Here is a 25,487-nt window from a genome sequence, read left to right as displayed (position 1 = left end):
TAGACCAGTTTTAAAATATCTATCAATTTCAAAGCAAGCTGGCTTTTAATTTTTTTATTTTTAAAAAAGCATATCTTTACAGAGAGATGATAAACTTCATTCTCCTTTGCAATTCTTTAACGCCCTTATGCTTTTTCTTTTCTTGGACCCCGTGGTACTTCCTAGACTTCACCAGAAATAGTCGAAAAGAGGAGAAATCCAAGGCATTCGCTTCAGTGGCATCTCGCCTGCAACCAGATGCGCTCTGTTTCGCAGTCCCTAAAGAGGGCTCCGAGTTCAAGTCTAGCCCATCCTCCCGTTAAGAAAAAAAAATTCAGCTGGCTCCCAAGCAACTGGGAAGGGAAGCCAGGAGAGGCTTCCCAAATATTCTGGGATGGCAGCGATGTCTGGAGAGGACCCAGAGGCAGCATCTTTGACCCAGCCCCTCCCACCTGAAGGAGGTGGGAGGGGCTCCTCAAGGGGATGGGTGAGGGGGGGTTGCCTTCCCAGCCATCCGGTGGACGGCCTGGGGGTCACGTGACGGGGGCAGCCGGCCAATGGGGCCGCCGTTTCTCTCTCTTCCCAAACTTCTACATAACTTCCCTAAGCGTCAGAGAGGGAAAGTTGATTTAAGTTCCTCTCTCTCTCTCTCTCTCTCTCTCTCCAAATCCTGCCTCCTTCCTTCCCTCTCATTTTTACAGGAAGCCTGAGAGGGAGAGAGACGCTTTTCATAAAACTCTGTTGAAGGCACCCATTCACAACAGGGGCAAAGGGGGGGGGGGGACACACACACAAAGGACATCCCCGCAGCAGTTTGTTTGGGGAGAAAATCAGCATCCTGATGACCAACGTCTCCTTTTAAAAAGTCCTCCCCGCGTGTTGATCGGAGACCTCCCCAAGGACGGCCATCATCCTTCCCCCACTCCGGACGCGTTGGACTGCCAGACCTATCCTCCCCAGACCCCCTGAGCCTTTGGGGATGATGGTCCAGGAGAGGGAGAGGGCGCTGGGGATGAGGAGCGCCAGGATGCTCCCGCCAAGAAGCAGGAGGTCCGCTGGATGGCCCCTGAATCCATAAAGGGCATTAAAACGATCTCTGCGGTCTCGTCCTCCTCGCTTTCTGCCCGTTGGGATCCACGCTCAGCTGGCAACGTACCTACGGCTGAGTAAAGAGGCTGCAATACTAGCCCGCTGCTCGGGGGAGTTTTCGTGGCCATCGTTGGGTCCTGCGCGGGCTTCTGGTTGCCACGCGGCGATCCGACGCCCGCTGCCTTGGGGCGCCACCCTCCGCAGAACACGGGGCTGTAGGCTTACTTCCGAGTAGGCCGATGGGGGGGGAATCGGAGCACATCTCTTTCATGCCGTTGAAGTTCCCGACCCGATCCGCCAAGGTTTCCCCACCACCACCGTGCGCCCCCCTTGCTTGGTAGGCGAGCAAGCTTTAACGGGGCTTACTTCCGAGTAGATGGGCATTCACACACACACACACGTATCCCTCTTGCGTCCCCATCAACTCACTGTCACGATGAACCCCACGTCCTAATGGTCTGCCTGCATCCTTGAACTAAGAGGGACGGAACCCCAGGGCTTACTTCCGAGTATACCCGGGCGCGATCGGGACCCGATCCGACGACGGAGCCGAAGCTGAGCGTGGATCCTGACACCCGAGGGGGCAAAAAAAAAAACCCACCCACCTAGGTTGCTGGGGAATGAGCTGACCCCGCCTGAAATTGACCAGCCTTTCCAAAGGCTGGTCAATTTCACCGTCCGCAGCCAAGAAGCCGGGGCGACCCTGGGAGGCGGTCGGGGCCCAAGGCAGGGCTTTAGGATCGCGACCGGGCGCGCCGGCAGAGCGCGAGAGGGGAGGCCGGCCGAGGCTTTGCGCTTCCCCGTTGGCTCGGCGAGGCGAAGCTGTAAAACGCCTCGTGGAGACCTAGCGGGATCTTACTCGCTTCCTTTATTTAAAAAAAAAATACTAGTGGAAAAAAAAAACCTTCCCCCCCCCCTTAATACCTCTCCTCCTTGCTGGATGTGGGACGTCAACAGACTGTCCGCAGAGCCGTCCCGCAGCAAAGGAGGGCAGGCGAGACGCAGCCGCGACCCAGAACTTTTTAATTTTTAGAAAACATTTTCTCTCCCCCCCCTCCCCCGTTTCCCATCGTCGTCAACTTTAAGGATGTACCTTTTTCTCCTCCTCCCCGATGAGAGTAGGAGGACTACTCGGACGCCTGCCTGCTGTTGGCCGCTGCCGGCCGGAGAGTCTCTAAAAAACTGAGATGAGTTTTTAATTTATTTCTCTTTTTTTAAAAAAAAGCCTCCTCTTTTCTCAAACAAACCCCCCGATCCCCTTTCCAAAGCTCCAAAACCTGGCGAGGGAAAGAAGCTCCAGGCGCCTTTTATTTTTTGCAAGAAAAGCCAAGCCAACTCAACTCCACGTTTCCACGCTTCATTCAATCGGCTGCTTGGAACGGAGAGAAGGCAGCGAGCAAGAGGCCGAGCAGGGAATTCGCAATCGAAGCGCCGATCGCGGTTTTTTTTTTTTGGGGGGGGGGGTTGTTGCCAACACCGAACGACTGGGAGTCGACGCGATCCACCGCGAAGGGCTGCTCGGTGCGCTTCCTCGTCACAAAGCTCCTAGTGTTGTACGTGAGAGAGGGAAGCGTGTGTTTGCGTGCGTTTTTTTTAAGGACTCGTTCGGGAGCGAGAACCGAAGAAGCCAAAAAGAAAAGAGAAAAACTGCCAATTTTTTTTTTTTTTTTTTTTGCGGGGTGGAGGGAGGAAAGAAATCCCAACTTGTCCGCGTGTTGTTGTTGTTGTTTTTCCTGGCCTTCTGCAACGTAACAATAATCGGGCTTTTGTTGGGGGAAAGGAAGTTCTTCTCCCACCGACCGACTCGGGGAAAACCTACGCGCGACCGACTGAGCGGAGCTAAAAATAAATGCGGTGGTTTTCGGAAGGCTTGGGCGCCCGCTCTCTCGCTCCCCTGGCCTTCGCCCCCACCCTCTCTCTCTCTCTCTCTTCGCCCCGATCCCTCCCCCCTCCCCTCCCCTCCCCTCCCTGCCAGTTGTGTGTTTGTGTTTGACAAAGAAATGATTTGAACTTCCCACTGCCTCTTTTAGAGGGGAGGGAAAGAGAGAGCGAGAGAGAGAGAGAGAGAGAGAAAGGGGGACGGAATCGGGGCTTTGAACATATGGATGTGATTTGTCAGCCCTGGGACAGATGTGGGCGCACCCGGAGAACAGCCACGACCAGCAGCATCTGAGGCTTCGTCGGGGAAAGCAAGAAGGTCGGTCCCCATGCCCGTTTCATGGACCTTCCTCCAGCGCCCGCTTTCCTCCTCGTTGGGGCGGCAGTTCTGAACGCCTCTAACCTCCCCATCATGAGAAAGCGAGGCAAAGATTTGGGGTCCCTCGCCTCCTGCCGTTAGGGATCGCGGCTCCCCTGCAACCCCCATCAGCAGCTGTCAGAGCATCCAGAGGATTCCTGGAGAGCCCTCGTTCCCTGGATGCGTGGCAAGCCAGACCCTCTTCCTGGTTATGGGATCCTACCTGGTCTACTACAGCTTGGGACTCCTTTTCTGCTGCTCCCTCTTGGGTTTCGCCTCTGCGCTGGTAAGTTGCACAGGGGATGCTGTGGTGGCGGCGGCGGGGTGTTGTGTGTGTGTGTGTGTGTGTTTGTGTTCCTTTTCTCTGCCTACTGCTTGTGCAATCCTCCGGGACAAGGAGGCTTTGGTGGCTTCCTTCTGGAGTCACAACCCAGCTATGTCAAGACTTTGAACTGGGAACACCACAAGGCCCACAAAATCTGCCTTATACACATACAGTATTTTGGATATGTGTGCGTCTACTACTCACATTTCCAAGTGCGCCCAGCTATACCTGGTGTCTTTCACGTCCGCTCTTCCCATGGAATATCAGGACGGTTCTTTTCCCTGAGCTTCTCCTGTTGGTCTCTTTTTCTTCCTCTCTTTTTCTTCTTTTTAAATCTTCTTGAGCTTTTGTGAGCTAGACCACTATCTGGTAGGGCTTTTCTTCCTGGGTGTGTAATGTTTTGCAGTTCAGTATCTTTTCTTTGCCGGCTGATGAAGGGTGCAGTGACACTTCGAAGGCTAGATGTGCGGAGCTTTGGCTGAAGCAGGTCCGAAAGGTCCTGTAAATGTGTCGTTTTTCCTGTTCTCAAAGCCATCTACAGCAGCAATTGTGAGATGGGAGGTGAGGAAGAACGTCTGTGAGTTCCAAGGCTCCCCATGGAATTCAGACTCCCCCCCCCAAAAAAAAAACCAACAACCCTCAAACGACCAATTAATCAAAGGTACGATTGATATAAACATTTCTGTGGAGGGTTCCGAGATTATACCTTTAAAATTCCCTGCATTCGATGAGATCTGCAGTCATTCTGGAAGCGGACAACCCATAAGACAGTGTGACAGCTCCTAATTCTCAAGATCTCTGCATTATCCTCTAAAAATGCATTGCAAAAGGATTAAGGGGGCATCTGGGCTCCAGGCAATGAAAAGGGGCTTGCATTTAATATGCTCATCATTTGTCCTTAGTGGCCAACAGTATCTCTAACACTGAAAAAGAGGATGGCTTTGTTACCAGTCAGCACCAACCCACCCACCCGGGGAAGTGGATGATTTTAGGGTCACTTTGCAAACAGAAGGGACTTGTAAACACCCGAATGAGGGATTAAACCCCTCTCAGCTGCAATAAGACTTGGGGGCTCCTGCATCAGGCAGCATCCAGCTGAGTTGCGTGCCCCAGGCACACATCCCATAGAGTCCAGTGAGAGCCACTACTGAGTAGCAGCCCTTTGCAAGAGAAAGTCTGCCCCGAAAGTCTACCGCCGAGCACATGGTTTGGTCTCCTGCTACCCTGGGCAGCCCATCATAGCTGTACTTAGAAACAACCTACAGCCACAAGAGAGAAAGAGAGAGAAAAAGTCAAACAGATCATCCTGGCCTAGACAGGGCAGTTGGCACTGCTGTACATCATACATTGAGCTGGACTTGCCGGCCTGTATTTTATTTCTTGACACTGATTTAAAATATTTTTAACCCGCCTTTCTCCTTGATGGGCACATCAGCCCTCAGCCGTTGGGTTTCTCTGCTGGCAAGATCTAGGGGAACAAGAGAACAATTTTTAAATGTCTCCTCTCGCCCCCTGCCTGGGGCGAAGATCAGGTCAGTGGTTCACCCCTTGCTTTGCACATGGGATGTCCCGGGGCATCTCCAAGGGAGACTCAAGAGGAATCTCGGCTGAAACTCTGGAGTGAGAGGTGATCGTGATGAGGGATCAGGAGATGGACTCAAGATAAAACAGGGGAGGGGGGGGTCCTATGTTCCCCTGTCCCTCGCATGCACACCTTAGGTATCTTGCTCTTAGCAAAGGGTCACCTGCCCGTTCTCCCAGCGCCCAGCTGGCAGAGAGGAAAAACACCCCTGTCAGATGCTGGCAGTAGATGACACACTCCCATCTTTCTCTCCCGCTTGCTTCCCCGATGCTGCTTTTGCAGGGAGCATGGGAACATTATGAATGTCCGAAAACTAGCACGCATGCGATCTATGGGGTGGTCAGTGTTTCCCAAAGAGCAGCCCGGTGCAAACCTCTTCTTGAAAACCTGTTCTATCGGCCTGTTGGGGAGAGACCCAAATGTTCCCCCGTTGCTTCATCCATCCTCGTGTCCCCAGGTGGGTTATCCCAGGTGGAAGGTGTGGGGCAAAAACCTTTAATGCTACAGAGCATTGAAACAGAAGAGAATACATTGTTGTCCACAGGGTTGCGTGTTCTGGTGATACCATTTCCGACAATACATAGTCCTGTTGAACAATGAAAGACCCGCTGGACTGAGGCTTGATTGTGGAACGAACAACACACTGACTTGCAAGGACTGTGATGTTCGGTGGTCAGGATTCTATCTTTCCAGTGCTTTGCCTATGGAAAGGTAGCCCGCTCAAGCATTTCATTGCCTCCCGTTAGGAAAAGCGATCCGTTCTGAAATGAGCTTTAAAGCTCCTTCGGGGGGGGGGGGGTGTCTCACTTGACAGCAGAACCTGCTTTGGAAATCTGCTACTGATGGAGAGATGTCTTAACCTGCAATTATATTGACTTCTGGGACTGTATGAATGCAACTCTCTTGTGTGGGGAGGTGTTGCCTGGGAGAGAGTTCTGCTTTTTAATCTGCACTGAGAATTCTGCACGCCGTAAACTGTATCTAGTTTGATTATGATGATTATGCTGAAAAACTAGCGTCATCTGAAGCTTCAACCCAGTGGCAAGTCATCTGTGCTTTCCTTAAGAATATCTCAGAATTCTGCAGTTTCCATTATTCTCATCCTTTCACACATGTGTCTGTTTTCTGTGCTTTAAAGCTATAGTTTGCAAGTCCTTGTTACCGTATCCTTTCCAACAAGGTGGAAGCATCCCGCTTATTCACGGAGCTGCTGATTTCATTTGTCAGCCTCTAAGAAATTCCAGGTTTGGATCATACATAATTTACCTGTGTTGTGCATGGTTCATCCTTATCAGGTGTTCTACCTGGAAAGGTGTCTGCACTTACAGAGGAGCAGGTCCCCCCAGTTCAGAATTGCTGATGTGCCCAGAGATAATGTAGGAGCCCATCGTTGCTTTTAGCAGAATCCCGCCTGACACACTGTGTACAAATGGCGCTCAATTTGCTCATGCATTTGTACAATGGACAAAGACTTTGCAGGTCCACATTTCCTGCTTTGAAAGAGCACAAGACATTTTGGTTGACTAAATATTGTGTGATGCATGGTCAAAAGCGATCAGGGTCTCCTCCGAAGGGGAGATCTGGTGGGTGAATATCTTGCCGTTTGGACAGGTGGATATTGGTGAGTGAGACCGTCTTTGGGGGTTCTAAAAACCAGCTCGGCAATAGGCTCATGCTGCCCCTGAGAAGTTTAGTGCAATCTACTGAAACCAGGGACGTGGTGGCGCTGCGGGTTAAACCGCAGAAGCCTCTGAGCTGCAAGGTCGGAAGACCCGCCGTCGTAAGATCGAATCCACACGACGGAGGGAGCTCCCACCGCTTGTCCCAGCTCCTGGCAATCGAGCCATTTGAAAGCATGTAAAAATGCGAGTAGATAAATAGGTACCACCTCGGTGGGAAGGTCACGGCATTGCGTGTCTAGTCGCGCTGGCCACGTGACCATGGAAATGGTCTTTGGACAAACACCTGCTCTATGGCTTGGAGACGGGGATGAGCACTGTACCCTAGAGTCGGACACGAGTGGACTACAGTGTCAAGGGGAACCTTGACCTTACTGAAACCATTTTGCAGTTGTAATGCAGCACCAAACTGCTCTTAACTTGAATGACCTCCAAAACACCTTGTCAGTAACTACCCCTCTCAGGTCTTGCAACCTCAAAGTTACGCCTTTCTGTCTGGAGTCCATCCATCTCATGTTCAGGTGTTCTCTCTCCCCACACACACACACTCGCCTTCTACCGTTCGCACCTTTCCAGTGAGCCTTGCATTCTCATGTTCAAAGTGTGATACTCTCCATTGAGTTGTTTTAGTTTAGTCCTTCGTCTTTCTGGTGACCCAGCACGCATCCCGTAAGCCTTTCCTCCAACAGCACATTTCAAAGGAGCCTCCCTCCCTCCCTACGCCGTCTGTCTTCTTCATGGGCCACCTTTCACAACCATCCATTGGATGTGGAAATATCATGTAAGAGACACCCTGCTTTTAAGACCCATTTTCTTATTTCTTGATAGCTGCCCTTCTAAGTCTCTGGCTGTGGCTACACGGTCAAATGCTGCACGATTTGCTCTGCTTAAAAAGTGGGTGAATCCGATTTTTTTTTTTTAACTGACCGCATGATGCAAAGTCTGCTTCGAATCAGTCTGGTCCTTTTCGCTGCCAAAGTGGCTTTTTTTTCCCTCTGCCTCGGGGGGACTTCTACTTTTTCAAGCCAGAATAATTCAAACTGTCTTTTTCCCCTAGGTGGTTAAGTTGTGATATGTTCTTCTAAAGATGCAAGGGGTTTGGGGATTTGTGTAGGTGGTGTTTCAGTGAAGTAGGCAGTTGGGGCCTGGGGGAACACAGCCCCCCATTCTTTTTTCTTCACTGATCGTCCTCTGAAAATGTTCATTTTTTAAAAAAATATTCTTTCATTTATGAGATTACTGCTAGCTCATCCTATCACGTTATCACTGGGTCCTTGGTATTATTATTTTCTGCATGGATGCCTTATAAAAGGATCGGCAAAGGCAGGACCAGGAGAAGGAAGGAAATATGGGGTGGCCGTGGGGTGAAAAGTGAATCACAGGGCATCCAGTATGAGGGACGAGCTCCCAAATCCATCCACAGCTCCTCTGTGAGCACGAGGTGTCGTTTCAATAATATAGGCAGTGAATCAAATCCAGGGGAGTTTTGCACCTTCAGGTTCTTGATTTCTTGACTACAGTCTCTGCCTGATTGATGACCCGGGTGTAGACAATCTTTGCCAACTGCAATATTTTCCTTCTTAAGAATAATCCCTGAAAAAAAGTAATGAGATTATTTTAACAGTCTTTAAATCTGTCCAGATATTGTTCTACGGGAACAGATCTCGGCGCTTATGCACAATTGAAGACTATCAAGATTATGATTGTTGCTAAGCTTGCGGGATGGTGGGATGGAAGTAGAAAGGCGTCTCAGTTAGTGGAGAGAACAACAAGGCAAGGATGGTTCGGCCATAAACCGCCAGGTAGAAGAAGTGCTCTTGAGACAGAAGATCAAGACAGAGGCAGGGCTCAGAAGCAGCCGTAAGCGTTGGCCTTTGATTAGAGACAAAAGGCCATTAATATTCCAGAGAGGTGACTGAGGCAGTCTTTCTCCATTTGTGAAATCAGACAAAAAAGGATTCCCTGCTTCATTCCAGAAGACCAGTTACCAGATTGCTGTTGTTGTTTAGTCGTGTCCGACTCTTCATAACCCCATGGACCAGAGCACGCCAGGCCCTCCTGTCTTCCACTGCCCCCCGGAGTTGGGTCAAAGTCATGTTGGTCGCTTCGGTGACCCTCTCCAACCATCTCATCCTCTGTCGTCCCCTTCTCCTCTTGCCTTCACACTTTCCCAACATCAGGGTCTTTTACAGGGAGTCTTCTCTTCTCTTCTCATGAGATGGCCAAAGGATTGGAGCCTCCGCTTCAGGATCTGTCCTTCCAGGGAGCACTCAGAGATGATTTCCTTCAAAGTGGATAGGTTTGATCTCCTTGCAGTCCAGGGGACTCAAAGCAAGCCAATCTGCATGCTTCCAAAGTTGAGAGAAGTGTTTGCTGTGGGGTTCGGACACATCCGTTAGTTAAGGGTTTCCTTCTTGTAATAATCATGGACCGTCAAGTCAATTGGGACGTCGAGTGACCCTTTTCAGCGTTTTCTAGGCAGAGAGTGCTCACAAATGGTTTCCCGATCCCTTCTTCTGGGGTCCACAGCCAGGTATATACACCACCAACTTATCCAATTTGACATCTACTGGGATTTAAATCAGGATATACTGGAAAATATGATACCCAGTGTGGTATAGCCGATGGACCGAACATGTGCATTCTCTGCCTAGAAAAAACTAGAACAGGTCACCATAAGTCGGAATTGACTTGATAGCACATGATTATTATCACATGTCAAGTGACCTGTGGTCCCATCTCAGCATCCACATCTCTATTAAGCAATCTTGAGAAGGCAAAGTACAGAGAAGAGCAGGGAATGGGGCTTACTCCCCCCTTTGTGATGCTTCTGTCCTGCATCTTTCCCCATTTCATGGCATTTACTTGGCACCCTCTCCTTTCTACGTCCTTGTTTTCATTTGCTCCTTCTAGAGCTGATTTTTGCACAAATGGAATAACCCCTAGTTTTCGGTGCATACGGCATCCGCTTAAAACCTTGTTCTGAGTTTTGCTCTTGACTCTCCGATCTACCCTTAAATATCTGCAAACAAACCAGGACATAAACCAGCCACAGAGAAAAGGACAGCACCTTAGTTTGGACCTGTTAGGTGGGGTGTGTGATCTTTATCCATACAGTACCCTTTTCCCGGACATCTGGACATTTTAAACCACTTTGATTCTGAACAGAAAAAAGAAGTTGCAGATTTCAGAAATCACATCATCAGAGCTACAAAAAAAGGCAATATTAGGGACAGCATACATACTGCACCGATATTTAACAGAGACTTAGTTTTTTGCATAAAACGTATCTATATAACACCAGTCAATATTATTATAATGTTGACTGTGCCTGGTGTTTCTGAATCATCATCATCACTTTAGAGCTGGAAGGGACCTGATAGACCATTGAATCCAGCCCCTGTCCAGGAAGCCCAGTGGGGGAATCAAACTACCAACCTTTGGTTCTGCAGCCAGAGACCCCAACCCCTGAGCTATCCAGCTGTTCTATATGCTGTATTCTCAAACAGGTGTGTACCTATTTAAATAAATGGGCTTTTTGAGATGTTCAAGCAAGCAAGATGTCCCTCGAGCACATGGTTAGCAGGGGGAAGGAAAGGAAAGGATTAGAGGATATGAGATCCCTGATGGGGACATTCTTGGCCGCCTTTAAGAGCAGCTGTGTGGCTGGGGAGACACGCAGGGCATCCGTACTAGCTTCTCTGCAGTGCAAAGAGGAGCCAGATTCTAGTCCAATAACACCTGGGACTAGAATTTTGAAAATCCCTCTTCATGCCTTCTCTGCCTATGCAGATGCTACCTTATTCTTTTACTTAACGGTAAAGGTAAAGGTTCCCCTTGACAGTTTTTGTCCAGTCGTGTTCGACTCTAGGGGGCGGCGCTCATCCCACTCTTCAAGCCATAGAGCCAGCGTTTTGTCCGAAGACAATCTTCCGTGGTCACATGGCCAGTGCGACTTAGACACGGAACGCTGTTACCTTCCCACTGAGGTGGTCCCTATTAATCTACTTGCATTTGCATGCTTTCAAACCACTAGGTTGGCGGGAGCTGGGAGAAGTGACGGGTGCTCACTCCGTCGCGTGGTCTTCTGACCCTGCAGCACAGGCTTCTGCGGTTTAGCCTGCAGCGCCACCACGTCCCTTATTCTTTTACTTACCTATTTATTATTTCTGTATCTGTCCTGATTTGCCTCCAGTGTGCTCAAGGCACGGTGCATGGCTCTCCTCCCTGCCTCACGTATCCTTACCACAACCCTGTTTAGGAAGGTCAGGTTGAGAGACGGCGAGTGGCCCAAGGTCGCTTGGGAAATTCGATGGTCTTGTGGTGATTTGAACTCAGCTCTCTTGAATCTTCACCCAACACTTCCGCTCACTAGAGAGAACATCGCCCCACAAGCTCAGGAAGCCGGTACGAACCCCGCTTCCAAGAACAGAGTGAGGAAGTGGGACGAGCAGGACAGCCACGTCCATTCACTATGATCTTTGGCGCTAAAATTTTAATTTAAAATGATGCTTTTCTCTGCCTCTTGATAGAGGATGTCCTAACTCCGCAGGGTGGTGGATGAGGCTAGTGGTATGGCAGAGAGATTCTGCCAGGTTTGTGTTCCTCGGCATCTTCGGGATTTGTTCTTAGAAATGATCTACCTGTCTTCCTTTGCTGTCGGGATGTGTTTTTAAATGAGCGCAAGAAGAGGCCACCAACTCCACCGTGGTGCGAGGCTTTTTCGCCCACCTTGTTGAGTTCGAAAAGGGCTTCCTTTCGATCTGTGGGTGTCTTTCTGAAATTATTTCATTGTTTACATGTGATTGTCGGTTGCCTCTCTGGAAAGGAAAGAGGCAAGTGGGAAAAGAGAAAGGCACAAAGTCCCCGTAGGGTGGATTAGAGGAGGGGGCTCAAAAGCTACCTGTCTTCCAGGGATCCTTCCTGGCTTGCTCAGATCATCCCCAGAAATGGACAGAGAGCAGGAACAAGGCCGTCTTTTATTGATAGGGAAGCCCTAAATGAAAAAGCTGTCGTAACGGCATAACGGTGGTGTAGGAAAGAGGGTGACGATACCGTAACATGTTACTTGAAATGATGAGAATGTCAATAGATACCTTTGGTACAGATAGATATGCTTCGACAGCTCTGTGGTTGAGGTCTCTGGCTGTGGAGCCCATGGTTGGGCGTTCGATTCCCCACGGGGGCCTCCTCAACAGGGACCAGACTCGATTATTAATATAATGTCTTGGGAACATAATGCATGCCCCCTTCTCTTTATATCCCCATCTACAAACCCGTTGGCTTTATACAGAAGGAGAAGTTTCTCCATCTTGCAGACAGGACGGCTGTATTTTCACGAGTCTGTTTTCTCTGTCGGCTTTCTTGACGTCTGCTAGCACTGGCAGCCCACAAGTTATTCCGGACTGATGCGTCTTGTGCTCTGCTTGAATTGAAAGTGGTTGGTATCTATTTAATCTACATGTTGATGCAATTAGTCTTCGTGGCAATAGCATAACTTCTTTTGTCTCTTCCCTTTCCCACGCGATTGGTTTCTAATTATAGCCTACGTGTTATTATGGGTCTAACTGTGCCTGACAAATGGATCACAAAACAAGTGTTTGCACACAGTTTTCAACACAACAGACAGACTCTCCTTTTGAGAGTTGACACGCATTGGTTGACAAGGTCATAACTATAGATGTTAAAGCGATCTGTGGTGAATTCTTGTCTATGGGCTCAGGGGTGTTGTGACGGTCAGGCCGTGCTTGCCGGTCCCGGTTCCCAAGAAAAGAGATGATGAAAGTGTTCCAGAGTTTTGAATGTTAGGTTAAATTCTAATAGCTGCACAGCCGGAGTGCATGGATTCACATAGCAGAATCACTCCCCAGAGTAGACCACCCTGATTCTCATTAACTGGCACTTACAGTCCCAGTAACTCTCACTTGGTGACATTTGTAGGAGAAAGAATAAAAATGTTTCATTTACTTACAGTTGGACAGATCAAACAGCAAACTGACAAACCAGACTGCTTCCTGCAACAGACTTCAACAGACTCTTGGCTTCCAACAGACTAAACTGAGGGCAAGAAAAAGCACTGGGGAGAGAGGCAGACCTCTTTTTGAATTCGGAAGCAGGGAAGGAACTATTGACTACTGCTAGATAGATTGACAGTCACTCCAGCCCGTAAACGTCCCTCCCAGCCTAGTAAAGGCAGCAGGCGAAGTTGCAATTATCCCAACAGACTGTGAACTAGTAAGAGCATGTTATGGTGCCTTGGAAGGAATGAACTGTAGCAGGAGGTGACGTTTTCCCCTGGTGACGAATGCAGGCCGAATTCTTTTTACGAAGCTTATTTTGTTGCTGAACCTCTGGCCGAGCTCTCTGGGGGGTTGTCCAGATGTTGCAGGATGCTTATGCGATTTTAGGCTGTGATTGCAATCGCTTCCGGCTCCTCCTTCATAATGGAGCTGGCAACGTGTGCCCCCCCCCAGCAATTTTCTGAGGAGCCTGTGTCCTGGGGGGGCCCTTTTTGTCATCCTCGTTGGCTGCCATCCTTTGCCAGAAAAACACTGCCAAAATCCAGCAGCATCAACAGGGAAAGAAAAGCCCGGTGTTTTACATCCCTTCTAGAAGGGAGCAAGCCCTCTCCTGCCCCCTTAGAGAACCAATGCTGTTTCAGAGTTTTGAATTCTGGGCTAAATTCCAACATCTGGGCACCAGACGTGGGGGGATTCACAGAACAGAATAGCTTCAAGTTCCCAAGAGTTGTCCACCCCCCTTTTTCTCATTCACTGGCACTTACAGTCTCAGTAACTCACTCGGAGACATTTGTAAGAGAAAAAATAAAATGTTTCATTTAGAATGAGGAAAAGGCCATGTGGTTCAGAATGACACAAATGCAAGTAGGCTGGTCCCTTTCTTGAAGCACTAAAATAAATCACACCAGTTGCAAGGTTTTGTGGGTAAATGTCCCATTTTGTGCACTATAATGCAGAAAAAAAATATAGGTATTGTAGGTCCCAAAAATTTATGGCAGACGTCCATACTGATTATTTTATTTTATTTTATTCTTTTTATTTTATTTTGCATGTGGTGAGTTAAAGCGAGTTAGGAGGTGTGGTTTCAAGTTTCCTCCCTTGTCGCATGATTGGAATTTTCCATTCCAAACTCCAGACAAACGGGCTTGAAAATTACTCGTTGACTGCAAACACATCCTATTGCTTGCTCCTGAAACATAGTTTCCTTTAGGAAATATTTCATTTACTTATAGTTGAACAGATCCAACAGCAAACTGATCAACATGAGTGACTGTCTTCAACAACAGACTTCAACAGACTCTAGAGAAGGGGGGGAAAGCACTGAGCAGAGAGGCGGGATTCTCTCTGAATTCAGAGGCAATGAAGAAGCAATTGGTTAGTGCTGGACAGATTGACAATCACCCCAGCCCAGAAAGGCCCCTCCCAGCCAAACCTTCTCCAGACATCATGCGAGGTTGTAAGAACTCCCAACTGTTAGAGCTTTGATAATCCTGCTCTTCCGTTACTTCTGACCGTGCTCATTTCTTTCCTTCCAGATTTAGCCTGGAGAAATAAGTATCTCGTTGAGTTTCAAAAGTCTTCCTGCAAAGCTACTGACCGTTGAATTAAAGTCAGCATAACTGCCGTCGTAACTTTAAGGGTGTTGGTATCTAAAAATCTTGGCATCACGCCAAGCTGCAAAAACAAAATGAAATGAAATAAAATATCATTTCAGCCGCAGTAGCAGTTCTCTCTTTCCTGCTCTGTTGCTTCGGCCCCTTCTTAAGCTGGCTCTGCATATTTAATCGGAGGTATCAATAATTCAGAGAGCCAGTGTCGATAAGGGGCGGATTTCACAATACCGAAAAGACATTCTTCCTTTTCTGTTTGTGGATTATAGCAGCATGTCCTTTAAAAAAAAAAATAATAAAAGTGCACATGCTTTTTTCACTCCATTATTTGTGAGGCATGGCATTAAGCATTTAAATATAAGAAGCACCGTCTGCGGGGCAAATGCCAACAGAGGATGATGCTCTGGCTTGCCACCAACCCATGTCTGCAGTGCTGCTAATTAACTAAAGCAAGGTAATGACAGCATTTCCGGAGCGTGTTTGTGGGAGAGATGTGAGTTGCCATCTTCTCCTGCTCTCTTCGCTGTGCTTATATGTTTATTTAACCTTCACGGCCCAAAGAGCCGGCCAACCTCTGTGGGTCGGAGCATCTGGTTGGCCATTTGAACCTCCCCACACCAAGGTTGTGTGTGGCCGATGGGGTGATGTACCCTTGCCATTCATGTGGCCGCTGGCAAGGTGCATGGTGGGGGCCCCAGTGCGCCATCAAATGGGAGTGGGGGACTGGGAAGCTGTTTCTGGGGGCTTTACACCTGCAAAACCTTGCCACGGGTCACAACCGGCTTGTGTGACAATGGAAACCGAGACATCGTGGAAAAAGTTCTTAACTGTTAGAGCAGTACAACAATGGAACCAGTTACTGCAGAAGTAGGTGGTGAGCACTCCAGATGCTGGAGGCATTCAAGGGAAAATCGGACAACCCGATATCCGATCTTCTTTGATCTGGATTCCTGCCTTGAGTAGACTCCAACGCCTTCCAACCCCATTATTCTAGGATGATTTCTTTCCTCACCTGAGCCATTGCTGGCTTACTCACTCTTCCCTCGCCCTGATGACTTTTTCACATGAACAAAGATTTGTTCTGAACAACCGTTCATGGAACGCGGTGTGTGTGTGGACACGGCCACACTTCCAGGAGGTGATTTCCTCCCTTAAACCCACCGTCCCCAAATTTTGCTTCTTTTCTTGCTTTTCTTTTCTTTTTTAACCTGATCCTGCTCACTTGTGATGCACCGGGCGAACCCAGGGACCTCCCTTTTCTATATTAGGAAGCCTTAAAAAATTATATCAGGAGCTTTTGCTGGCAAATCTTATCTCTCATCTGCTCAGACTCATTAACCCGGGAGACCTTTGCACCTGGAGGAAAGGCAAAGCCTCCTGTCTCTAGAAGCAGCCTCCACAAAGAAAGGGCTTTGCAATCAAGCAAGCTGATTCCTGTAATTGGTTGTTAATAGGGATCCTTGAGATTGTGAAGATCAAACTCAGAATCAGGAACTAATAAGCACAAATGTCAGGGAACCTGAAGTATGCATGTTTGTGTGTGTGAGAGAGTAAGGTGTACAGTGTGAAATGTCATCGTTCGGATTAAACAGGAGCCCCATGGCGAAGTGATTAAACTGCAAACTGCAGTCAAGACTCTGCTCATGCTCTGAGTTCAATTCTGACCGGCTCTGGTCATTGACTCAAGGTTGATTCAGCCTTCCATCCTTTCAAGGACAATAAATGGAGCGCCCAGCTCACATTTGGCAGCAGGGGGGCAATGCGTTGCCTGCATAATTAAATTGTAAACAGCCCAGAGGATGCTTTAAGCGCTATGGGGTGGTTTATAAAGCAGCACACTTCTGAAGGCCAGACTCCCCTCCTCTCCATCTCAGCTGTTTCTTGAAATCGGTGTGACACGGAGTATCATAGAATCATAGAACAGAGATTGTCCTAAGGTCATCAAGTCCAACCCCTGCTCAATACAGGGATACAAATCAAAGGATATCTGCCAGGTGGGTGTCTAAGTGTCTCTTGGATGCCTCCAGCGTTGGAGCGCTCACCACCTCCCTCTGAGGTCATGGGTTCTGTCGTCGTACTGCTCCAACAGTTAGGAAGTTTTTCCTGGTCTTCAACCAAAATCTGGCTTCCCACCCCTTGAACCCATGGCTACGTGTCCTGCACTCTGGGATGATTGAGAACAGCTGGCGTCTTCCTTTATTTCGGCCAAAGCATTATTTGTGTTATTCGCTGGATTCGACATAATTTCTGCCAAAAAAAGAGAGAAGTGTTCATTCTCAAGAGGGCCATCAAATATCGTCCCCTCATTTTGAAGTTCTTTTTCTTCAGAGAGAAGCACAAAACCAGGGAGGACTTACATCTCTCCTCTCAAGGCTCGGCTTCCAAAACAGATGAGCTGTTCCTGAAAAGTTGTCATCTTGTGGTGGAAATCTACAAAATTACATCCACAGCCAGTGGCTGAGCGGAGATTTGAATCCTGTTCTCCAGAATCCTGGCCCATCCCTCTGTCTACTACACCACACTGGGAATCTGGAGGAAACATTAAATAAGAAGAACATTAAATCGGAAGGGTCATCGCGCTTAAGCCTATCTCTAAAAGTGTGCTCCCAACATCTGCCGGTTTTCAGCGTCCTCCATAAATCCTTGAAGAGAGATAGGAGAAATGGCCCAGCAGACAGATCCAGATTATTTCCAAATTTATTTAGATGGCAGACTGTAGATCTTCTCACCGGCGCTTGTGAGATTCGTGGCTCTGGTGGACTAACCTGTGGTTCTCCCAGGACCAAGTAGCAAGATCTGCTAGAAGACGCAAGTCTGCATCTCTTTACGTTCCCTGTGTTTATCCTCACCCCGATCCAGAAAAAGTCACTTGCCTGGATTTTTTTAAATGGTGTTTTACAGTATTTTACACTAGTTGCCTTTTATAGGTTTTTTAAAAGATTGTTATTATTTTTAAGCAATGGTAATTAACGTATTTGCGAAGGCTTTCACAGCCAGGATCTAATGGTTGTTGTGGGTTTTTCGGGCTCTTTGGCCGTGTTCTGAAGGTTGTTCTTCCTTCAGAATGGGAATTAACCTCCGTGATTTGCTGTTCTAGAAAAAGGAGCCCGGCCACCGGCCAACTGTTCCTTCCCATCCGAACCGTTTGAGAAGGTCAGAGAGGTCAAACTTCAAAAGGATCTCTAGCATTCCTGGGTACCAACCAGCCACTGATCTGATGCAATGGGAGGCAGTGGACATTTTTCCTAGCCACCCCCCCTCAAAAGCCATCCAAAGACCGGAGGGAAATGTGTTGAAAGGGAATCGCCCGATGCAGGGCCCTGAGCATTTTAAACTCCAGAGGTAATGCCCAACGTAGAACAATGGATGGCCAGAAAACTCCTCCAGAATTATTCCCAAAAAGGTCATGATGAAGGGATCACAGGGCAAGGAATTCGACTCTCTCTTCTGTAGAAATTGTAGAATTTCTGGAGACTAGCCAGCCTGCAATGTTGAGCTTTAGAAGCACTCAGGCGAACCTTCTTTTCATGATGTTCAAAAGCAGTCTCCCAAAATATAAAAGCCAGCCACGATCATAATTAAAACCCTGAAGCATTCTGGATAAAATAAAATGGCAGACCTGTAGGTGGTGCTAGTTAAATTCCGTGCAATGCATCCAGCAGTGTCGTCCAGGGCATAGGAATGGACTCCCCCAGAACCGACACAACTGGCAGAAGTGGGTGTCTACACGACCAGAGTCACAACAGTTTCACACTGCTTGGCCTGCAGTGATTGCATCCCATGGAATTCTGGGATGTGTAGTTCTTTCAGGGAACTAGAATTCCCTATTGTGGAGACCTGGCCATCTCTCCAAAAACTGCAAATCCCACCATCCCGCATCCCGTCTGATGTAACACTGTTGTGTAGATGAATCCAGAACAACAGTAAATGGGTACCGACCGGCCTGCTTCGTTAGCGGAGTGGCATTCCACACTTAGTATTATTCTCGTTATCGTTGCAAGGTCTTGGGGCCGCCCTCCTGAAGCCTTACACCTCTGGAGATCAAGAGTTATTCTGTAGCGAGTCCGGTGTTAAAAACCGAACAATGTGTTCACACACTGTCAGCCTCCAGGAGGAAAACCAGTAAGCAAGCATTATCTGTTCACACTCAAAGGGGTCTGATAGAAATGCCAGCAGTGAAGCATAGATAACAAGGGATAAAACGCTGAGGAGTCAGCCTTGGCAAGTTCAACAGGGGTTGATGAACAATCACCTTTCCCTCTTAATGGCAGATCTATTTGCCCTTCGAGACCTCTTTCGTTGTTGTTTACCCGGTGCCATTCAGATCTCTTATGCCTCGTCTTTATTCACATTGGGTAGCTGCTGCTCGGAGTGTTACCTCGCCAGTTGGATTTGAAAAAACGGTAACCCGAAGGTCATTGGACAACCCATCTGACTCAGTATGTCCGGAGGGTTTTCTGAGGAGGCATTGACCTCCCTCAGAACTAGCTTTGTTTTTTTGCCGTCACTCGGAACTGGATTTGTTCTGGCTTCAGATGTGGTTGTGTGATGCTCATGATGAGCTTCTTAACCAAATAAAGGACAAAAACGAAGATAAGTCAGTTTACATTGTTAGGGGAGAGAATATGGCAAAAGACATTTCCTTCTCTGAGACCCTGAAGAGTTTTTCCTAAACAGTTTTGGTGGACTTATTGCTTGACCCAAGTCCCCAATTTTCTCTCTTCCCAATTCTGACCTAAATCTGGTGACGCTATTCCTAAATTCTCTGAGATGTTTTTTCCCCCGAAAGAAATTCTTCTCCTGCTTGACATTTCGGAACAGGCATGATCAAATGTCTTGCTTTCACAGTTGAGTTTCAGTTCCTTAGCTTACAAATGTCACTCTTGGGGGATGCAGAATTCCACGGCCATAACCCTGCTGTTTAAAAAAGTAATATTAGTTTGTGTCTAATTACAAAATATCCAAACATACCAGTAGATTCTGACTTACCTTGTCTCCACCTTTCATCTTCAAAACAAAAGACCAACCTCACTCCACAGTTTATATTCCTCTCGGTTCCTCCTGTCACATGATAGCACAGCGCATGAATAAGCACGAACGATCCCCATCATATGATCCCCTTCGGACATTCTCTGCCTCATTTCCAGTCATTATTTTGTCTCTCCGGTTGGTTTTTCACCGCCTGCCACCACAATTAAGTTTGTTTATGCTTGGTTGTTTCTTCTTTCCATCACTAAGATCCTTTTCAGATCTGGCGGAAGAACCTCCCTGTAAAAACCACAACCGAGTGAAGAATGCCCAAATATTTGCAGCTGGTAGATATTTCCCTAATCTGTCACTATCTGAGATCCTAACAAGATCTTAGGATTCTGTTGGGAATTTTTGTAAACCTCCCATGCTGTCTTTAGTAGGTCTGGCTGGGAGGGACCCTTCTGGGATGGGGTGACTGTCAATCTATCCAACACTAACCAATCATACCTTCCTTGGCTCTGATTCAAAGACAGCCGATCAGTCTCTTGCAGAAAGCAGTCATGTTTGTCAGTTTGCTGTTGGATCTGTTCAGCTGTAAGTACATGAAACATTTTTATTCTTTCTCTTACCAATGTCTCGGAGTTAGTAATTGACACCAGTTCATTGAGACCAGTCCATTGCCAACTAATGAGAAAAAGAGGTGGTTGACTCCGGGGAATGCAAATCTAATCCTGCTTTGTTAATTCTGGCACTTCTACTGCAAAGCTAGAGAAATGTAACCAAAATTCAGAACTCTGCCACAGCTATCCCATTAGAAGAGGCACAAGAATCATCACCATAGTTTCAGCAAGAGGAGAGTGAGCCGGAATGTGTCCAGAAGAAGGTGTCCAGCTGGCCACTGTAGACATTAGTTGGCTTGACGACTGAAGTGACGTTGGGCTGGGGGAACAAAAGACAGGGTCACCAGAAGCAAAGCAAAGTTCATTTAGAGTCATGAAATGACTCTATAGAATCCAAATCAAAGCAGAGCTGACAGAGGGTGGTCCAATTTTCCTTCAAATGCCTCCAGCATTGGAGCGCTCCCCACCTCCCCCTGAAATAACTGGTTCCATTGTCGTACTGCTCTAACAGTTAAGCCATTTTTCCTGATATTCAGCTGAAAGCTGGCTTCCTGTAGCTTGAGCCCATGATTACATGTCCTGCCCTCTGGGAGGATCCAGAACAGATCTTGTCCCTCCTCTTTAAGACTACCTTTCAAGTACAGTGGTGCCTCGCTTAACGACGTTAATTGGTTCCAAAAAAATCGCTGCTAATCGATTTCATCGCTAAGTGAAATGCGGTTTCCCATTGAAATGCATTGAAAACCAGATAATTCGTTCCAATAGGAACAAATTGCCGTCCTTAAGCGAAAATCGCGATAGGAAACATCGCTAAGTAAAACGCAGTTCCCCAATTGAAATGCATTGAAACCTATTCAATGCATCTCAATGGGGGGGGGGAATACAACAACAAATTTAAAAAGAGTCAGAACAAAGTCAAATTTGGTTAACAAAGGGTTTATTAAGTGCACTTTATGATTTCAAACATTTTAAACAGTAAACTTTAACTTTATAAATAACAGAAAAACATTTAAGAACCAGCAAACATGAGGCTGTTTAAACCATTGTTAAGCGAAACAGGGGACCCAAAATTTAATCGCTATGCAAAGCATGATCCCAACCATCGCTAAGCGAAAATCGCCCATAGGGACCATCATTAAACGAAGTGTAAAAACGCTCCGAAAAAGTCGTCACTAAGCGATTTTGTCGTTAAACGAAGCAATCGCTAAGCGAGGCACCACTATATTTGAAATGTGCTATCCTATCTCTCCTCAGTCTTCTTTTCTCAAGGCTAAATGTGCCCAGTTCTTTCTGCCTTTCCTCCTAGGGCTTGGTTTCCCACCCCTTGATCGTTCTCATTGCCTTCCTCTGGACTGGTACTGATATGTCAGCGTTCTTCTTAAAATGGAACACCATACTCTAGATGAGGCCTGACCAGTCCCAAATGAAGGGGAACTGGTACCTCACGAGATTTGTAGACTATATTTCTGTTAATGCATCCTAAAATAGCATCAGCCTTTTTTTCTTTCTTTTGTTTTTTTTTTTTTGCAGCCACACCATCGCCCCGTGAGATCAGTGTATGTCCATGTGTGTTTAAAGACATCTGTGATTAATGGCTTTGGTAGGTTTGTTTGCCCTGACAATGTTTAATCCTTCTGAAAGTTTAATTAAGTTAACAGCTACCACGACAGGTTTTGGATGATGAATTCCAAAACCTCGCCATGTTTGGCTATTTATTGACTAGAGATTTTTTTAGTTAGTCAGGCTGGCCAGCAGGTCTCTGAGTTGTCAGTGAACCCCCCCCCACACACACACACTTTATCCTTCCTTCCCTGCTGAGGAAGGACCCCGCTAGAGACACACCACCGTTGGAACTGGTCCGCATCTCCAGCAGGTTTCACATGCGCACAGTTTGAGCCTTCCTTGGGTTGCAACTTCCCTAGAAGCTGTAACGGTCCTCCAAGCCCTTCTGGAGATTTGAGTCCAGGCCAGGTTGTAAGGATGGCTCACACGAGGTCTCATTCTGCCATGAGCTGAACCACTAGGATGTCACGGAATCCTCACGAACATTCAAACAGCCGGGGAGAAGGACATGAATACGGAAAACAGGCGAGGGCTGGGAAGAATGTGGAAAGATGGCTTTGTTGGTAGGGAGAGAAAGCTTGTTGTTGAATAGAACCCGGGCCTGGTGGCTTATTTTTGCCAGCCAGTGTGGCCTTGGGCAAGCTGCACAGTCCCGGGGCTCCCTTAGAAGAATGGAGAAAGAGCCAGCCTGTGTAGGCTTGGGAGAGCTGCACACCCAGAAGAAGGGGGTTCTGAACCATGTCTCAGTACAGTACTCTCTAATTGGAAAGTCAAAAGTCAGAATTGACTTCACGGCCCATGATTGTTGTTTATTAAGAAGGCTGGGGCGGGGGAAACCAGCTGGCGATGAACAAGACCCTTTCACAGGGCCTGGAAAATGCTTTTAAAAGGGACCTGCGGACATTGATCGGGACCACTGATCCATTTAGGCCAGCATGATATCTTTGCCAGACCTGCTAGCAGGAGCCTCGGATCAGAAGATGGGGGAACTGAACCTCAGGCCTTCCGCAAGACAGACCAGTTCTTCCATCGTTGACCTCCTGAGATGCGGAATTCAAGAGCTCTCGTACAGACAAAGGAAGAAACAGCCCAGTCTTTGACTGTTGGTCTCCCAGATCTATTAATATCCTTATCTCCAACTGTGTGTACAGAATCAATACTGGGAGAGTGGAGGAAGTCATCGAGGCCAGGTATACCTTTTTCACCCTCAGGTCGAATCAGCACTTTCTAGAGGTCTCAGAGATAAAAGTTTTCAAGTACAGCCAACAAAGCAAATCTCGGTCCAAACGATGAACCAAATGCCCTGCGGTTTTCTGCCAATTGTGGCTCATAAAATCAAACTCTAATCTCAGGACAGGAGGTGGGGGAAGAAGAAAGTTAATCAAGTTTACTACAGCAGGTAAATTGCACCACGCTTGTTTCGGAATTCTTTTCTTCTGTAGCCGTTTACTCCAGAAGGAGATTGTGGGAGGTTTCCCAGATCTGAAGACCATTAGACTGAAAACTTTCCCCTCTTTAGTCTCTTCTCTTAAGAGTAACAATAACAACAACAATATTTGCTGAAAACAGAAATCAGAGGAAAATCAAACCAGCCAGGGAAATCCTGCGTCTCGAGGAATTTTATAGGAAGTGAAGCTAACTTACACTAAATGATTACCCTGTTTCTCCGAAAATAAGACCTAACCTGAAAATAAGCCCCAGTAGGATTTTCCAGGATGCTCGTCATATAAGCCCTACCCCCAAAATAAGCCCCAGTTCAGTGAAACCCCCGTCCTCCACCCTTGTGCAGCAACCAGAAGATGATGACGTGATTGTATTTGAATCAATGTAGATGGTCGTACATGGAAAAAATAAAACATCCCGAGCAAAAATTAATATTAGACCCTGTCATATTTTCAGGGAAACAGGGCAACTAAGGATGCTTAATGATTTCATCCAATTTATATCTCAACTAGCTCTCTCTTTGTAGATGAATAAAGCAATGATGCTTCACATTTCTGATGCTTTCCGGTATTGCCCTGTTGTTCTTGACTCAAACAAGGAACAGAATGTATAAAGTAAAGGTAAAGGTTCCCCTTGATAATTTTTGTCCAGTCGTGTCCGACTCTAGGGCGCAGTGCTCATCCCCGTTTCCAAGCCATAGAGCCAGCGTTTGTCCGAAGACAATCTTCCGTGGTCACGTGGCCAGTGCAACTTAGACACGGAACGCTGTTACCTTCCCACCAAAGTGGTCCCTATTTATCTACTTGCATTTGCATGCTTTCGAACCACTAGGTTGGCGGGAGCTGGGACAAGCGACGGGAGCTCACTCCGTCGCGTGTATACCAACTGCATATTTTAGGACAAACTATACTTTGAAACATATGCTGATATACATTCGTATTGTGACAAAATAAGTATTTAATAACGATTTTTGCACATCTTTAAAAAGTGCAGATTGAGATGGCGGAACAGACTTAATGAATGCATGCATAGGAAACAGGCCAGAAATAGACTAACCTGCACTTATAATTATCTCAGCTTCCCACTGGGCTTTTTGCGCCACTGTCGTTGCCAAACTCAGTTGCGTGTAGCCTTTTTAGTCCACCTGCTGAGGTGGGAGAGGGAATAGATCTTTCTCTTAATAACCGTGTTGTTTGTCGTACAACCAATAAGGTTCAAACTGCTTAAGAGTGAGGGCATGCTATTCGAACTGGCATTCTTACCCTTGCTCAGAACTAGATTTGTTTTGTTTCCTGTGTTGGCGCCACATAAGCAGATCTAATTGGTCGCACGCTGTTCCTGATTTTGAAACGACATGAAATACGCAGGGCGTGGAGAGCGGCAGGAAACAGCTAACGCCATTCCAACGGGATTGTGTTTGTTATCAGCCTGACATCCACTAGGGGGCAGCATTTCCAGGGACTGTGATATGCAGAAGGCCCCGAGTTCAAGTCCAGACACACCAGAAATGAAATATATTTTAGTCTATAAGCCAGCAGTATTGAAGGCATGATATAAAAACTACAGCAGTGGTAATGATGAGCCACTCCTTGAACAGCTCATGTATCTTTGAAAAACCCTCTTGGAGACACCATGACAATAACCACACTTTACACTAGAGTTGCCCTCCAACTCCTAGACTGCGATTACAACTGCAGCTCTCCATGTTCTCCTAAATAAGTCTTTTCCCTGCCACTGGCTACCTTTTATGATGAAGTGGTGGAACCAGAATTCGAACGCAGGATCTTCAGCATGCCATGGTCTTTGGAAAAGACAGCTCCCCTTCACCCCCCAAGGCCTCTTAGGCTGAGAACAATTTCACTTGGTGGGAATGCTTTCACGGTTTCTTGCCACTGGCCCCCTCTTGCATCCATCATCCTCCCAAACAAGGCAGGACCGCCATGTACAGTGGGAACAATGGCCTCTAGGGCATTCCAGACAAGAACAGGCCATGATGTAGCCAGACTTTAAATCTGTCATTAGCCCTGACACCACTATGGTGGCATCGTTCCAAGACCTTGGAACAAGTGCATTTCCGTGCCTGGTGAGCGCACTCGGAAAGCGTTCAGGGAGTTTCGTCTGGCGGCACATTCTGCTTTTCGGCTGCAATTTCCCAGTAAAAACCAGATGGCATCTTGTGACATCTTAAACGTTAAGAGTTGGAACACCCCCCCCCCCAGAAAACCCATTTGCTTCCCATTTGTAATGCAAACGTCTCTAATTCACACCTCTTGAACCAAACAATGTAGGAAAACATTGCCTTCCTTAAGTTTTTTTTGCTTTCGGGATGTTTCTTTTAGGCTGTTCCCCACTCAAAACCTTCTTACAGAA

General features: G+C 47.3%; 1 protein-coding gene across 1 annotated transcript in view; it reads left to right on the top strand.

The window, feature by feature from the left end:
- Positions 1-3,196: 3,196 nt before the first annotated feature.
- Positions 3,197-25,487, top strand: part of PTH1R (parathyroid hormone 1 receptor) — a 104,632-nt gene continuing 82,341 nt past the window's right edge. Inside the window, exon 1 of the mRNA XM_020804960.3 lies at positions 3,197-3,590. Within this exon, the coding sequence (XP_020660619.2) occupies positions 3,516-3,590 (75 nt within the window). The 5' untranslated portion in view covers positions 3,197-3,515. The remainder of the gene's footprint in view (positions 3,591-25,487) is intronic.

The sequence above is a fragment of the Pogona vitticeps genome, chromosome 6 (assembly GCF_051106095.1).
Source record: "Pogona vitticeps strain Pit_001003342236 chromosome 6, PviZW2.1, whole genome shotgun sequence".
NCBI classification, from domain to species: Eukaryota; Metazoa; Chordata; class Lepidosauria; order Squamata; family Agamidae; genus Pogona; species Pogona vitticeps.
The sequence above is the reverse complement of the archived record's forward strand: the minus strand, read 5'-3'. Positions and strand labels throughout refer to the sequence as shown.